This window comes from Microtus ochrogaster, unplaced genomic scaffold (assembly GCF_000317375.1).
Source record: "Microtus ochrogaster isolate Prairie Vole_2 unplaced genomic scaffold, MicOch1.0 UNK24, whole genome shotgun sequence".
In the NCBI taxonomy this organism is placed as follows: Eukaryota; Metazoa; Chordata; class Mammalia; order Rodentia; family Cricetidae; genus Microtus; species Microtus ochrogaster.
In genome coordinates this window covers 3,513,195-3,528,970 of record NW_004949122.1, presented here as the reverse complement: position 1 = coordinate 3,528,970, position 15,776 = coordinate 3,513,195, and the positions used below count along the sequence as shown (strand labels likewise).

At 34.5% G+C, this 15,776-nt stretch overlaps 1 protein-coding gene across 2 annotated transcripts in view; it reads left to right on the top strand.

Annotated features, from left to right (window-relative positions):
* The window catches only part of Stag1 (stromal antigen 1), a 335,960-nt gene that overhangs the window by 192,566 nt on the left and 127,618 nt on the right, over positions 1 to 15,776 (top strand). For both annotated transcript variants that reach the window (XM_005367800.3, XM_026789595.1), the window contains 2 exons: positions 9,723 to 9,846; positions 14,756 to 14,854. In XM_005367800.3, the coding sequence (XP_005367857.1) occupies positions 9,723 to 9,846; positions 14,756 to 14,854 (223 nt within the window). The remainder of the gene's footprint in view (positions 1 to 9,722; positions 9,847 to 14,755; positions 14,855 to 15,776) is intronic.

Genomic DNA, 15,776 nt, shown 5'->3' with positions numbered 1-15,776 from the left:
ACATCCAGGCCTAGGAAGCTGTGCATCCAAGTAGAGTAGGGTTCCAAAAAGCCTGTACATGCATTAGAAACAAGTCCCAGTCCCTTGGACTTCCCACAGGAAGTCCTCTTAAGCAGGGAGGGAGAAGGGGAGAGCGGGAGGGGAATGGTGGGGAGGGGAGGAAGTGTACATTTTTGAATGGAAAAATAAAATAAAAAATATTTATTGTAAAGAAGAGAAATTGTGGTTTATGGAACCTGCCTATGGAGATAATTGTGGTATCAATCCACAGCCTTCCAATCTAAGTACAATGTGCAAGAACTCTTATAAGACAAGTATTTCTTAGATAACTCAGGCTGGCCTTAAGTTAGTAATCTGCCTGCATCAACTTTCAAATAAGCTAGAATTACAGGTTTGTACCACTGTGCCTAGTCTTAGTGTTCTTACAAATAAGGAATAAGTATTAAGGTAATGGGTATGTCAGTTACCCTGATATAATTATAATACATACTGAAAATTATGTCAAACAGGTAGATAATCAGTATATCAATCAAAATAAATCTACAAATGAAAAGATTGGCTAGTATGTTATTAACTATAAGTTTTATATTTTATATATTCTCCTTTAATGTTTTGTGTTTTCACTTATCTTTGCAACAATAAAAATAAAATGTCTATCTTTAATAAAACTCAGATTAATATCAGTGATAGAGCACCTGCTTTGCATATATGAGTCTTTGGCTTCAATACACAGTCCTTCATATAGTAAACAAAAAAAACCTTTGTATTCTACCTTAGTGTTTGGACCCTTGTACTGATAATTTCAGTTGTATATTGTTTTCTTGCAGGCTAGCCAAACCTATGGTGTTTTTTTGTTTTGTGTTTTATAGGCTTTATTCTTATTTACATATCTTTTGTATGCATATGAATATGCATGTAGTATCTGGATTCCAATCATATCTGCATCTTCTAGATCACAGCTGATGATATTCTTGCATTCCATGACTACAGATGTTTGAAGGAATTGTTTTATATCAAAATGTTACTGACTTCAATTTTTTAATCCCAGATTAGTCAAGTTTGTTTTTCATGGCTCAGATGGGAAGTAGAATTTTTTTTACTTGGCTCTGTCATTTCCAATTTTGTCTTTTGATGTGGAATCTAGATGAAAGTTTTTGGTTTTTGTAGTCCTTTGAAAGGATAGATCCACTGTCTCTGATATGTCTGTTACAACCAAAGGAGTTTGTTTGTTGTCTGTTTTCTTGAAACGATTGTAGTTAATTTACTACTTAGTTTGGCTGCCTTTTAGACTTTTGTATATTTCTTTTTCTTTATCAATAGGTTTGTTTTTCTATTATGATACAATTTATTATCATTTTCTTCCTCTTGATTTTTTTCTCATCAATGGTCTTTAGGATATTGTACATGTTTGTAACTTCTTTTTTTTTTAAATATTTTTTTAATATTTATTTATTTATTTATTATGTATACAATATTCTGTCTGTATGCTTGCTGGCCAGAAGAGGGCACTAGACCCCATTACAGATGGTTGTGAGCCACCATGTGGTTGCTGGGAATTGAACTCAGGACCTTTGGAAGAGCAGGCAATGCTCTTAACCTCTGAGCCATCTCTCCAGCCCTGTTTGTAACTTCTTAAACATATGAACTTTGTCATAGTAATCATTTCGATGTTCTGCATTGTTTTATATTATATATGATTTCTTTTTGTTTGGATTGAGTTGTGGGGTTTTTCCCTTTTTTTTCAGTAATTTTCTTCTTTTCTTTTTTTTCATGCCTCACTTTTATTTTTATCTAATTTTTGTTTCATGACAATGATTGTTTTTTGCTTACCTATGCTGGATACTTTTATATTCTTTCATATATTATTCTCTTTCTGGAAATCAGTTATTAAATTTTTAAGGTTTGCCATGAACAATAGTAGAATTTAGTCTGTGACTAATTTCCCCCCAGTGTTCAAGTAATACTGTGTATAATTTGTTAGATTACCCAAACCCAAAGTATTCCTAGCTCTGTGTTTGCACCAAGAATTACTCTCTTTGGTCATTTATTCTTTATCTAAGAGTGGTTTTCACATGTACAGACCTTTAGTTTCAGCTCACAGTGCTTGCTACCTAGAAGTATAAATAAGTGTCTTCACTTGCCTTGAGATTATTGGTTATTTGAATAGAAATCTAGTATCTTTTTTTTTTCACATTCCAAAGTAAAAAAAAAAAAAATAGATGTCCGTTTTGACCCTGTCATATTTGCCTATTTTCTTTTTGAGGTTTTTTTTTTTTTTGAGGCAGAACCTTGCTTAGAACTGCCTTGGAACTCAACCCAGAATGGCATTTGATCTTTCTGCTTCAGCATCTATAATTAAATTAACTAATTGCTATAATTAAAGGAGTACATCATTATGTCTGTGTTTCTTAATGGACTCTTAAGACAAAATCACATAGATTTTCTGAATGTTGTCACTTTGTTTTTTTTACAAATGTATAATGCAACAAAAACAAAATGTAACATAATTTCACTTTCATGAACCTATTGCTTTTTTTTTCCTGGAAATTTACCACAGAGATAGGAAAACATTCTACTACATAGCTACGTCCACAGTCCTAAATATGACATTAGAGTGTATTTAAAATATTTAGTATGCATTATGTAATCAAAGTTAAACTTAGTTATGAAAGAAGTTTTGAGTTTTTTGGGTATATACAGTGCCTTCTCTCAGAAGCTTCTGCTAACCCCTGTTAGGATTTTGCACACTGTGATGTCTTTTAACAACATTAAGCCTTCTTTCTACTTTAAATTTTATTTAAAAGTCTGTTAGTCATCTTCTGTAGTCTAAATTTTTCATTCATGGTATAATAAAAGACAATAAGGTGATCTTTTTTTCAGCAACCTGATTAGATTTTTATTTCACTTGATTTCTTTTTATCACATATACACACACAACTTCTACTGTCACATTATTTTAGAACAATAAAATTTGAGCAAAATTTTACAAATAATTTTTTGAGATAGGAATTCATTTTATTCTGCAATTCATATTGTAGACCTTTTTGTCATAAAGAATTATTCGTTTTAGATCTCTTGAGATTTTGTCTATGTGAGCCCTACTGATATCTACTGATACCTCCACTTTTTAGATAAGAGTTTCCTCAAACTTTGTTTTGCAGTCATTTGAATTTCATCTAATTACTGGAAAAAACTGTTACCAAAATACTGCAAGAAATATTTTGTTAAAATCAGCTAGAGTTCATTTTCATTTTATTGTAAGTAGAAAATAATGAAATTCCCATTTGTCAAAAAGTAATCCAAAATGCAGATATTGAAGGCTCATTTGTTAATGAGTGTTAAACACTCAGATTGTCAATACAGTTAGTTAATTAGGTGAGTTTTTCTCCATAGAACTCTCCATAGTCATTTTACACCTTAAAATAAGTTAAACACAAAAGATTTAATATGTGTTAATTAGACCAGAATTATCCTTTTGTATGAGTTTTTCTTTGTTTAATTTTTCAAGTAGAGTTTATTCTGAATTCACTATAGCTATTTATTTTAAGGCCTCAGTGCCAAAATTCTATAAAAATTTGTATTGTCTTACAATTTTTGTTAATATTTTTTCTTTATGACTTAACTTTTTTGCTCTAGTTTAATATTTGCTCTATCGCTGTCATATCTGGAGCTAACCTCTACTCTGAATGGCATGGATATTTTAGGTAGATTGTGCAAAGTAACTTTAGTATGAAAACTATGTACTCTGGAAAATATCTTTATATCGAGTTGTAATCAACAGAATAGTTAGAAACAACTGTTGGCACCATTTATACCCTACCTTCTAAAGTACAGTATTAGTTCCTAGGGGACAGGAAAGTGATGTCTATTAGTAGGATTCTTTCTGTGCTAGATAGTTTAATGTCAACTTGACAGAAGTTTAGAGTCATTTGGGAAGAGAAATCTTAATTGAGAAATGTCTCTGTAGAGAACCCCATAGGGCATTTTCTTGTTAGATGATTGATGTAGGCAAGCCAGACCCACAGGGGACTCTGTCACCCCTTGGTGTTCCTGAGTTACATAAGAAAACAGGCAGAGCAGACCAGTAAGCAACATTTTTTTTTCACGATCTCTTTATCAGGTCCTGCCCTGATTTCCTTGGACTGTTATGAACTATACGGTAAAATAAGCCCTTTCCTCCACAAGTTGCTATTGGTCAGTGCTTTATCATATCAGTATATTTAATTAGAGTACCACTGATGATACTATCATGGGAGTCACCAAAAAAATGTAGGTGTTGATGCATTTGAATTTTGTCAACTGAAAAGAATTGTAGGAGGACTGCCCGCATGTTCTTCTAGGCCACACAGCTTGCTTGGCCCATTAGCTCTAGTTTCTTATTGGCTAATTCTTACGTGTTAATTTAACCCATTACTATTAATCTGTGTATCACCACGTAGCAGTGGCTTATCGGGCGAAATTCCCAGCATCTATATCCGGCAGATCCATGGCATCTCTCGAACTCTGCCTCCCTTCTCCCAGCCTGCCATTTAGTTTTCCCCACCTACTTAAGTTCTGCCCTTTCAACTGGCCAAGGCAGTTTCTTTTTTCATTAACCAATGAAAGGAACACATGGACAGAAGGAACTCCCACACCATTTCCCTTTTTCTGCTTAAACAAAAAGGAAGGTTTTAACTTTAACATGGTAAAATTACATATAACAAAATAGGTATCAAGCAAGAATTACAGTTACAATATTTCTGTTTACTTTATCTTTTATCATAACTAAGGAAAACTATAACTATTATCTATTCTTCAACTCCATCAAAGACTCCAGAAGAATATAATATTACTTAAGTAAAAAGGAAATGCATTGTAAGCAGCTTTCAAAACTCTAGAAATGACATAGACATCTTGCTGCCTGGTCAGTCACGCAAAGTTTTCTGTACCTTTGGGGCATCCATCTTTGGCCTTCAGGTCCATAGTATCCAGCAGACTTTTTCACGAAGGAGGAGATTTTAAAGACAGTTCAGTCACTTTCTTCTGTATCCTGCAGAATGTCCCACATTGTTTTTCATGAATCAGGAACCCCAAAGGATCATCTCAACCTTTAGGCAAGTTCAGCAGTCATTTATCTGCAGGTACTACATGTCCAGTTCAGCAGTTCAGGCAAGAGTAGTTTCTTGCCCAAATGGCTAAGGAGCCTCTTCAATACCCATCTTCTTCTCAAAGTAATTGGTGCTGCTAGGAGATGTGTCTCACTGTTAGGAAAAGTCCTAGTTACTTAAAACATTTTAAATGTCACATTCTGTAGTCTTTGAAAGATAAAAAGAACGCCTATCCATCTGAAATATATCTATGCACATCTAGAAAATCTTACTAACTACTACAAAGCTTGATTATTATAGGTGATTATCTATTAACCTGTATTTCTTAATTATGTTACATTTTTAAATGAGCTACACAATCACTATACCTTAATCAAGATCAGAAATACATATAACAAAATTGACCTTAAATTTGTATCAATAAACCAAGATCCATATCAATGCAAATCTCTCTAGCATATCACCCTTTAAATGGCATAAACAATATTTGGGAATATGGGTGTAGTTTTTTCCATACTGCTTCCTGCTGATTGATGTGGGAAATATGGCAGTGCCTACTTGCCCCACCGATTCCAGCATGGCAGAGCTGCTTGTGCCTCTCATTCACACACACCACCCCACTTCCAAGCACACAGCCCATCCAAGTTGCCATTAAGCAAGCCACAGCAATCTGTTCATAAATCCCATCCAAATACTTGTTTTCACAAAATATCCAGAGGTCTCGCTGGCAGCATATCCCAGAAAGCCCACATTTTAAAATGGTATGGCTTTTTTTCCTGCTGCTGCTGAGTCAGGAAAATCTTTCCTAAAGGAGCTGTGGCATGCCACCAGCAAACAGCAAAAAGCTGTGTTAAATTCTGTATTTGTTTCTTAAATTCCTTTTCAGTCTTTCTCAGGTTTTACGTGGATTTAACTAGCACACATTGGAGGGCACCACTTGTACGTCCCGGCCTCTCAGCTAGCTTAGCCCCAAAATAACCACACAGAAAGTTGTATTAATTAAATCACTGCTTGGCCCATTAGCTCTAGTTTCTTATTGGCTAATTCTTACATCTTAATTTAACCCATTTCTATTAATCTGTGTATCACCACATGGCAGTAGCTTACCAGATAAAATTCCCAGCGTCTCTCTGGCGGATCTTGAACTCTGCCTCCTTTTTCCCAGCATGCCACTTAGTTTTCCCTGCCTACCTAAGTTCTGCTCTATCAACAGGCCAAGGCATTGTCTTTATTCATTAACCAATGAAAGCAACACATAGACAAAAGGACCTCCCACACTAAAGAACTGATAATTAGACCCAACACCTAGACGGCTAGTTATTATTTAATGACTATAATCCTTGAATATTAATTAAAATATCAAATCTTGCTAAACTCAGTCATTGTAAAGCAGCTATTACTATGTCATAGTTTTTATTTATTAGGAAGTGACCTAGCTAGCTGTTTCTGGTTACTAGATTGGACATACATAACAATAGCGTAACTATGCATTTAACAAAGCTAGAAGACATTATTTTGCAATAGCTGTAGTGCTTTATTCTTCTGGGAATGAAGCAACAGTATTGTGACACTGAACTATTCTAGGATACCTGGTAAGAACCTTTCATGAAAATCTAAAGAAGCCTTTCACTTTTAACAAATAAAAGGAAAACAGGGGAGGAAAGAGGAAGAGAATAGGGCAGGGGAAATAGGAAGAGAATAGGGTAGTCAGAAGAAGAAGAAAAGATGAAGAAGGATTTTGAATTTTTTGCCTTAATAACATGATAAATAGTTGAAATCTGTGCACAGTCTGATTTAAATCTTACCCAATGCATATATCTATTCAAACGTCACACGTTACCTCACTAATATTTACAGTTTAACTTTTTAGTTTATCAGTCAAATTGGATTTAACTTAAAAATCACAAGACATTGTTCAAAGCTACATTCTTCTGGTTAAATTTGGAAAATCTTTTTTAAGATAGCTTAACTACACATAAGTGGTGGTGGAAAGCCTCAATTGCTCATTTCATGGATTTCCCCATAGGGCTCCCTGAATGCTTTCTTTTTTGACTTGGTTTCTTGAATCAAAACTTAACCATTTTAATCATTCTTATCACTGATGAGTTACGTAGGATACCCATACTCAAGAACAGGTAAACAAATGTTCACCAGAGAGACTGTGTGGACTGACAGATTTTTGGATGTACTTTGAAATCACAGAAAGACTGGGGAATGGCTCATTATATATGAGAGTTTGGTATACAAGCCTGAGGGCCTGAATTTATTTCCAGAACTTTCTGGTGAAGCAGGGAGAACAAACAAACAGGAAAAAAAAAGTTTGACTAAACTTGAGAGACTGAGGCAGAAATATTGTTATGAGTTTGAGAACCATAGAATAAGAACACAAGGAGACGTTGCCTAAAAAAGACAGACAAATAATTTATCTGAGAGTGCTGATACATACCTATAATCCTAGAACTCAGTGTTGCAGGAATATTGGAAAAAATAAATAAGTGCCTTAATGCTAAGTTACAGCTGAGTTTTACTTCTAATTTTAATGACAAGTTTGTCTTGTTTTTGTTTGGTTTGATTCTCTTTTTGTTTTGTTTTTTTGATACGGGGTTTTTCTGTGTAACAGTTCCGGCTGTCTGGAAACTTACTTTGTAGATCATACTGGCCTTAAATAATAGAGATCTGCCTGTCTCTGCCTCCCAAGTGCTGGTTTAAAGATGTATGCTTCCATCACCAGGCTTGAGAAGTATATTTTGCTAATTTTTTTTAAAAATTACTTTAAATTAAACATATATTAAATGAGAAAACTTAAAATTTAACTGAACTCCAAAAGATTAAATATTTTATACATACATACATACATACATACATACATACATACATACATACACACACAGAGGTTTTTTGGGGTGATTGTTTGTTTTAGTTTAGACAGTGTCTCTATTTAGATCTGGCTACCCTAGTATCACTATGTAGATTAGGCTGGCCTCAAACTTAGAGATCCACTTGCCTCTGCTTGTTGCTTGCTGAGGTTAAAGGCGTGCACCGCTACACCCCACTCATATATATATTTTTTTTAAGTTAGGGCTAATAACCTGGTGAGAAAAAAGATAAAATTAAAACTTTTTTGAGAAATTACCTTGGAGTAGGAAAATCATCCCATAACAACCACACTGAATGTGTATCCTGAGGGTAATGGGTAGAATTCTGAAGCGTGTGGATTTTCTGCCACTTTCACATTATAACTAGAGTGGGTGATTCTCCATTGGTCACCCTAAAACAATCTAAAGTACAGCCTAAAACTAATGATGAAAGAGATGCGATATGAATGAAGTAGTAAAATGAGTTTTATAGAAGTACAAGCTAAACTACAGATTTCCTTAATTCTCAATAAATGTCTCAAAAGGCTTTTGGTTTTTTAAATTATTTTAGATTTTCATTTTGTTGGGGCATGTGCAGTACCCACAAATGCCAGAAGGAGGCATCCCAATCTCCTGGAGCTTATACAGTTACAGATGGTTCTAAAACTCCTGGTAAATGCTAGAAGTCAAACCAGGATGCTCTGGAAAAGCAGATGGTGCCATGTCTTCAGTTATAATGCATTTCCAAATACTTGGCTTCTACATGATCTTGCCTTGTTAAATATGTAAACTAGTTTTGGCAGCCATAAAAATTAATTTTTATTAAATTCATTAAAAGTTATGCAAGCTAGTGGTGGTGCACACCTTTCATCTCAGTACTAGTGAGGCAGAGGTTGTGGATATTTCTCAGTTCTAGGCCAGTCAGGTCCACAGAGAGAGTTCCAGGACAGTCAAGGCTACACAAAGAAACTCTGTCTCAAAAAACAAAAACAAACAAATGTAAGACAAACAAAAAAAGAACAGCAACAAAAAAGGATTGTGCAAGCATACATTGTATGTTTATTTTCTCAGACGATTTGACAGTAGTTGTGATACTGTCAGAAATCTCTAATTGTCATTGCCTGAATTAGTGCCAAACAAATATGGTAGGCTTTATGACACTTGTAGTTAATAATTTCTATTTTCATAAAAACTTAATTGAACAAGATATTTATGTTGGAGATCTTTGGCAATGCAGGTATAAAACAGTATTCATAAAGTTTATGTTGGACTGGTGAAGTGCCTCATTGGATAAAGGCACTTGATGCCAAACCTGCCGACCTGAGTTCAGTCCCTGGGACCTATATGTCGGAGTGAGAAAACTAATGCCTATATGTTGTCCTCTGGCCTCCACACTCGTGCCATGTGTGACCTCTCTAAAAGTAAAGTAAATTGGTGCAATTTATAAATTTATTAGGAAGTGTTTATATTGGACTGGGAATGGGACCCAGTTAATACAGAGCTTTTCTGGCATTCACAATGCCCTAGGTTTAATCTCAAGCCCTGAGTAAAACTACATGTGATCACAAATTTGCTTGTAATCCCTGCACTTGGAAGGTGAAGGTATAAGGGTCAGCGATTCATGTTCGTCCTCAGCTACACAGTAATTTTAAGTCCAAACTTCTTACATACCCTGTCATAACAAAGGAAATAATATAATTTATATTTTTTTGAAAATGAGTTGGAATACATTTTAGGTCTCTGTATAATTCAGAGGTTTGTCTTCCTCTTCCCCATCCAGTGATGCAATTGCTGAGATTCGAGCCATTTGTATTGAAGAAATTGGAGTATGGATGAAAATGTATAGTGATGCCTTCCTAAATGACAGTTACCTGAAATATGTAGGATGGACTCTTCATGATAGGGTAAGTTGGTATCTTCTAGTTTTGGTGGAAGAAGTATTTGTCTCCATACTTATTTGATTTGCATGCCAGCAAGTATTTGATTGCATGCCAGCAATGAAAATGGCAGTATCTTATTTTTTTTAAACATTTATTTATTATGGATACAATATTCTGTTTACATATTTGCCTGCAGGCTAGAAGAGGACACAGACCTCATTACAGATGGTTGTGAGCCACCATGTGGTTGCTGGGAATTAAACTCGGGCCCGTTGGAAGAGCATGCAATGCTTTTAACCGCTGAGCCATTTCTCCAGCCCCAGTATCTTATTTTTTAAGAGCTATAATAATATAAAATTTAAGATAATACAAATAACTATTGATAACCATTATGAAATTTAAGACAGTATTTTATGTGTCTCCTTTGGATGCAATGCTATCTTAAATTATCTTTGAGGTCCTGGTTTATCTGTACTAATAAGAGAATACATGCATTATCTCTAAAAAGGTAATAGTCTACTTCTAATCAAAGGTCAAAGATGATTAGTTGTAATAAAAATTAAGTAGCTTTCGTGTTCAGGATTTTGTTGGGTCATGACTTTTTAAGTCAGTTAAATCAGATTTGTTGGCACTCTTGAGTTAACTAAGCCCAGTTTATATTGATCCATCTCCAGCTTTTAGGAAAAAGATCGAGATTTAAAAGAAATCCTATGTAATTGAATCCTACATGAGAAATTCCAAAATAAGTTTGTTTTAGATTGTTATATTTTTTTAACTGTTTAACAGCTATTGGAATATTTTTAAAATAGTATATTTGTAGGTAAATGGAGAAATTTTGTAATGATAGTAGAAGACTTGTTTTCTGTATCTTATGCATGTCAGTATTTACTAGAAAAATACATGATAAATGAGTAGTGCTGGTGAGATGACTCCACATGTAAAGATATTGCACTTGACCTTGGCAACCTGAGTTCAGTCCCTGGGAGGTAGAAGGAGAGAGCCAATTCATAAAGTTGTACTCTGGCTCCACACATATGCTCACACATACATATCATACATGTGCATGTATAAACACAAATTAATGATAAATGCATTAAAATTTTTAGTATTATCAATGTTGAAAATTTTCAATTTTGTGGGAATTATCATTGAGAGTTCTGTGGTACATTGTTTTCTGTTAGAAGTCTTGACTGTGTACAGAAATATGATCACAGCTTGTTTATTTAACATACAGATTTTTAGTTGTTATAGGTGTTTCTCCTCTCACTCCCATCTCAGTACCACATTCAAAGAATTTTTTTTAATGCAAATCTTCTCTGAAAAATATAATATCAGACTGTATTACCTGTTTATATTTCATTTTTTCATATGTAATCTTGATATGAATTTAAACCTTTCCATTTCAGCCCACTTTAGATTGGTCTATGAAAATTTTCTGACAATTTGAGGGAATGTAGAATCACACAGTGCCCTCACATGAATGTATTCACATTCTCTCAAAGTAAACAAGTCCGTCATCAATCTTTTTTTTTTTTTTTTTTGAAGAATGAATTTAAACCTTGATGCTTTGATTATTCTCTCACTTCCATCTCAATTCTTTCTCTGGTCCCTTGAGAGTATTTTTCTACATTTATGTAACACTTAACAGTTCTATCTGATTTTATAAATGACAGCCAATTCTGGGAAGATACTAAATTGATGTAAAATAGTCATCATTATTTTAGTTGAATATCTTAAGTTTTTTATTTCATTTTATGTATATGGGTATTTCGCCTACACTTATCCATTAGCATCATGTGCATACGTGGTGCCCAAGGAGATCAGAATAAATTGTCAGTTCCCCTAGGCCTGGAGTTACTGATGATCCATAAACATCAACTAATATTTATGGATCAACTAATATAAATTAAATATCTTATTACATATTATTCAGATTTCAGTGAGGGCTTGGTTGTAGTGATCCATTCAAGTGCTTATGGTACTATAATAAAACTTGCTTCAGAGAATAGTGGTGCCTAAACAACTAACTAGTTGTTTCATTCTAACTAGTTATTTTACAGTTATCTAAGTTATTTCAATAAATATCTCCTAATTTATTTGATATGACAATCCTGTGGCATACGCTAGACATTTGATAGGTGAAGTCCCAAGATTTGGGAAGAGAGTTAGATAATTAAGTAATTAAGAGTTGTTGCTGGGTGGTAGTGGCACATGCCTTTAATTCCCGCACAGGAGACGGAGGCCAGTGGATCTCCGTGAATTAGAGGCCAGCTTGGTCTACAAGATCTAGTCAGGCTCCAAAGCTACAGAAGATAGCCTCTCTCGAAAAACCAAAAGAGAAAAAAAAGTTGTCACTGAAAGATTTCAGTTCACAAGGTGAAAATAAAACCCTAGTCTATGAAGCTTGATAAAATAATTTATTTTTTTTTTGTTAATTTGTTTGATTTGGTTTGGTTTTGGTTTTAGTTTTAAGGCTGAGTTTGGAAAGAAGTTGGCTGTGTTACCTTACATCTGAAGTTTTAACTTTACATATGGAAGACTGTTACTTCTTTTTGCTTATCCATTGTTCTTTTTATTGTGTATGCATAGTACTTTTTTGGCTTTCCTCCTCTCTTGCTATGTGAAATAATGTATCCTATGAGCAGGTTCCATAGTTTCTCCACTGCTTTCCCTTTATCACTGCCACCCTTTACAATTATTGTTCTTTGTCTCCGGTATTGGGACAGAAGACCTGAAAGATGTATGTCCAAGATCAAGCAACCTCCTCTGTTCAGTTCCTAATGAGCATATTTTGAGCACAGCCAGCATGACAAATGTTAACACTTGTAGAAGTGGATAAACAAAAGCTAACATACTGAGAGAAAAAGAGAGACTCGGGAGGGTTCAGACTTTCTTACATAACCATCTATTCTCTCAGGAAATAATCTGCTAGCATTAAGCTAATAGTGACGGCCTAGCTCCCTACTACCTTCAGTAGTACTATACAGGGGAGCAGATTTCCAATACATGGAACTCTGGAGTTAAATCATTATTATAAAATAGTATTTCCAGCTTGCCTCTAATGGTTAGATGATAACTCCTTATCTGTATTGCTCTAGTCTTTTTATCTCGCCCTCTAGGAGCCAAAGTTAGCATTTTATCCATGCTGATATCTTACTGTAGCCTGATGAAGGAAAAAAAAAGAGAGAGGGGGTTGTGTAGATCCTGAAAAAGCCTTTCTAGCATTGTCCTTAAAATAGATACATGCTTGATTGAGAGCAGCTAAAGGCAAGGTTGAAGGAGTTCTGGCTCTCCTATTAAGAAGACATGAGCCACATTTTCAGGCCCACAAATCCTAGAGGAAATTAGAAATTCAAAATTGTAACACGAACTCTAATTGTTCTTAATAATAGAAACCCAGAGACAAGTATCGGTAACTGCTGAATGATCAGAGAGACAAAGGAGCAAGCCACAGTCACTTTTTACCTCATCAACCTCTTAGCCAAAAAAGGGGACAAGCTCCTGTCTCCTTCCTGCCCTATCTCTTCCTCTCTTCGCACAGCCATATTATTTCCTGTTTCCTCCTCCTCAGAGTGGTCATTTTATAAGCGGCTGAAGTTACAGGCAGTAACTTCATGGGTAACTGACATGGGTGCTGGGAACTGAACTCAGGTCTTCTGAAAGACCAGCAGGTGCTTCTTACCTCTGAGCCATCTCTTCAGCCTGAGCTACACTGTTTTATCCCAAGTCTTTGGTTGTCTATGGTCAGTTCCCCAGAAAAGGGTTCTGACATCAGCCAACATAAACGGAGGGTCAAGTACTAGCCAAGTAAAGGAGATTTGGGTAGTGCATAGTAGCATATGCTGTGGATACTTTAGGTTCCTCATGGGCCCTTTGAGGAAAAGTATCAATTTATTCAGTGGTATCTAGAAATTACTTGAAAAAGCACTTGCAGTAGAGTGCCATCTATATAATCTTTGCAGATTAATTCAGTGACATTTCATTCATTCATTAATGAGACACCCATTAATGACCAGGGAAAATAGTGTCATGACACAAATCTATAAATGTAACAAATCATACCACATTCCACAAAGTATTTTGTTCACACTTTCATCACCATACTCGTGTATTTCATCCTTATGAACAAATTGTAAATGCCGGAATAGCTGATGTGTGTGTCATTTCATGTGCTGCTAATAAGCAGCTGAGTTAAATATAAAATCTATTTTGATTCCAGAATGGATTGATATTATCAAAACACATTTCTTCTTTTAGAGCATGGAAACCTTAATCTTATTTGAATTCTTTGATAGTGTTACACAGATTTCTTCTAGATGATACTAAATGTACTCTGATCTACGCCATCCTTTATCCAGACTTAATGACTTTGTTAAGGATACTCTGCTGGGATAGAGATTTAGCTCAGTGGTAGAGTACAATATTCGCTAAAGACTCTTCTTTCTGTAGATTTTAATCTGTTTTAAGTAGGCCCTAACTATATTCTTTTTCTCTCTGATGTAGGAAAGTAAATATTGATTGGACAAATTAACCATTATCCAATTTTTAATAGAATTTTTATGGGATCATTTTATAATTACATGCTGAACAAATGAGCAATCCATTTTCCAACTATAACCATAGATTATAAATTCAATATGCCACTAAAAGCATATTGGCAGAATTTCATCATCAGATGTAGTTTTCAAATATTTGAAAAAGGTTTAACTCATAAGAATTTTCTTTGCATTTTTAGTTAAATCTTGTGTTAGCCCAGGTTATGCAATTGCTCATTCTCTTCCTATATTAAATTCAAATAGGAAATAAGTTGAATAGTTAGCCTGAGATATATTTTATTCTTCATAGAGACTTTATCTTTTTCTTTTTTTTTCTTTTTTGACTTTTGTGAAGTGGAAATGACTGCCTCTTCCTGTTTTTCTTTGTATTCCTGAAGCAAGGGGAAGTCAGACTGAAGTGTTTGAAAGCTCTACAAAGCCTGTATACCAACAGAGAATTATTCCCCAAATTGGAGCTATTTACGAATCGATTCAAGGTAAGTGTCAGATGATGAGCTTACGTTGTTTATCTCTTAGCAAATGCTAGTTATACCTGCATTAGCAAATGACATTACTATGATGCTTGGTTCCTACTTTTTATCATTGTTTTAATAGCATGCAATTTCATTATGGCACTTTTCAACTTGACTTCTTTATTGATCCTTCTCCCCATCCTTCTACTCTCCTACTCTCTAATCATCATCATCATCATCATCATCATCATCATCATCCTCTCCTACTCTTCTGTTAGTGTTTTATTAACATGCAATTTCCTTGTGGTACAATTCAACTTGACTTCTTTATTGATCCTTCTCCCCCATTCTCCTACTCTCCTACTCGCAGAGAATTTCTTTTAGCTTCAGTATCATGTATATTCTATGCTTAGTCACCTTTTCCTCAAAATTTCTATTTCTAGTGGCTTGACTTATATCACATTAACACTTTGAAATACATATATAAATATTAAAATGTATGATCTACATATCAACAAGAATATGTGTTATTTCTCTTTCTGAATCTGTTATCTTCTTTAATAATTTTCAGGTCTATCCATTTTCTTGCAAATTTTATGATTGCTCTTTCCTTTATAATTGATTAAAATTTTGTATATGTACTAAACTTTCATAATCTGTCAATTAATAGGCATCTATTTCCTTGCCATTTTGAATAGAGTGACAGAAAACATGAATGTTATCTCAGTGATAAGATACAGTCTTTTTGATAAGTGCCTGAGCATGGACTAGCAGATTCATGATGTTCTTTTTTTGACTTTTTAAGATCTCCATACTGATTTCCATAATATCTGCAACAGAGTACATGAACTATGGATAAACTCCTCTATCCCCATTTTTTTTCTTTTTTTTTTTATTGAGAAAAGGAAAAAAAAAGAATCTGCCTCCTCCCAGCCTCCCATTTCCC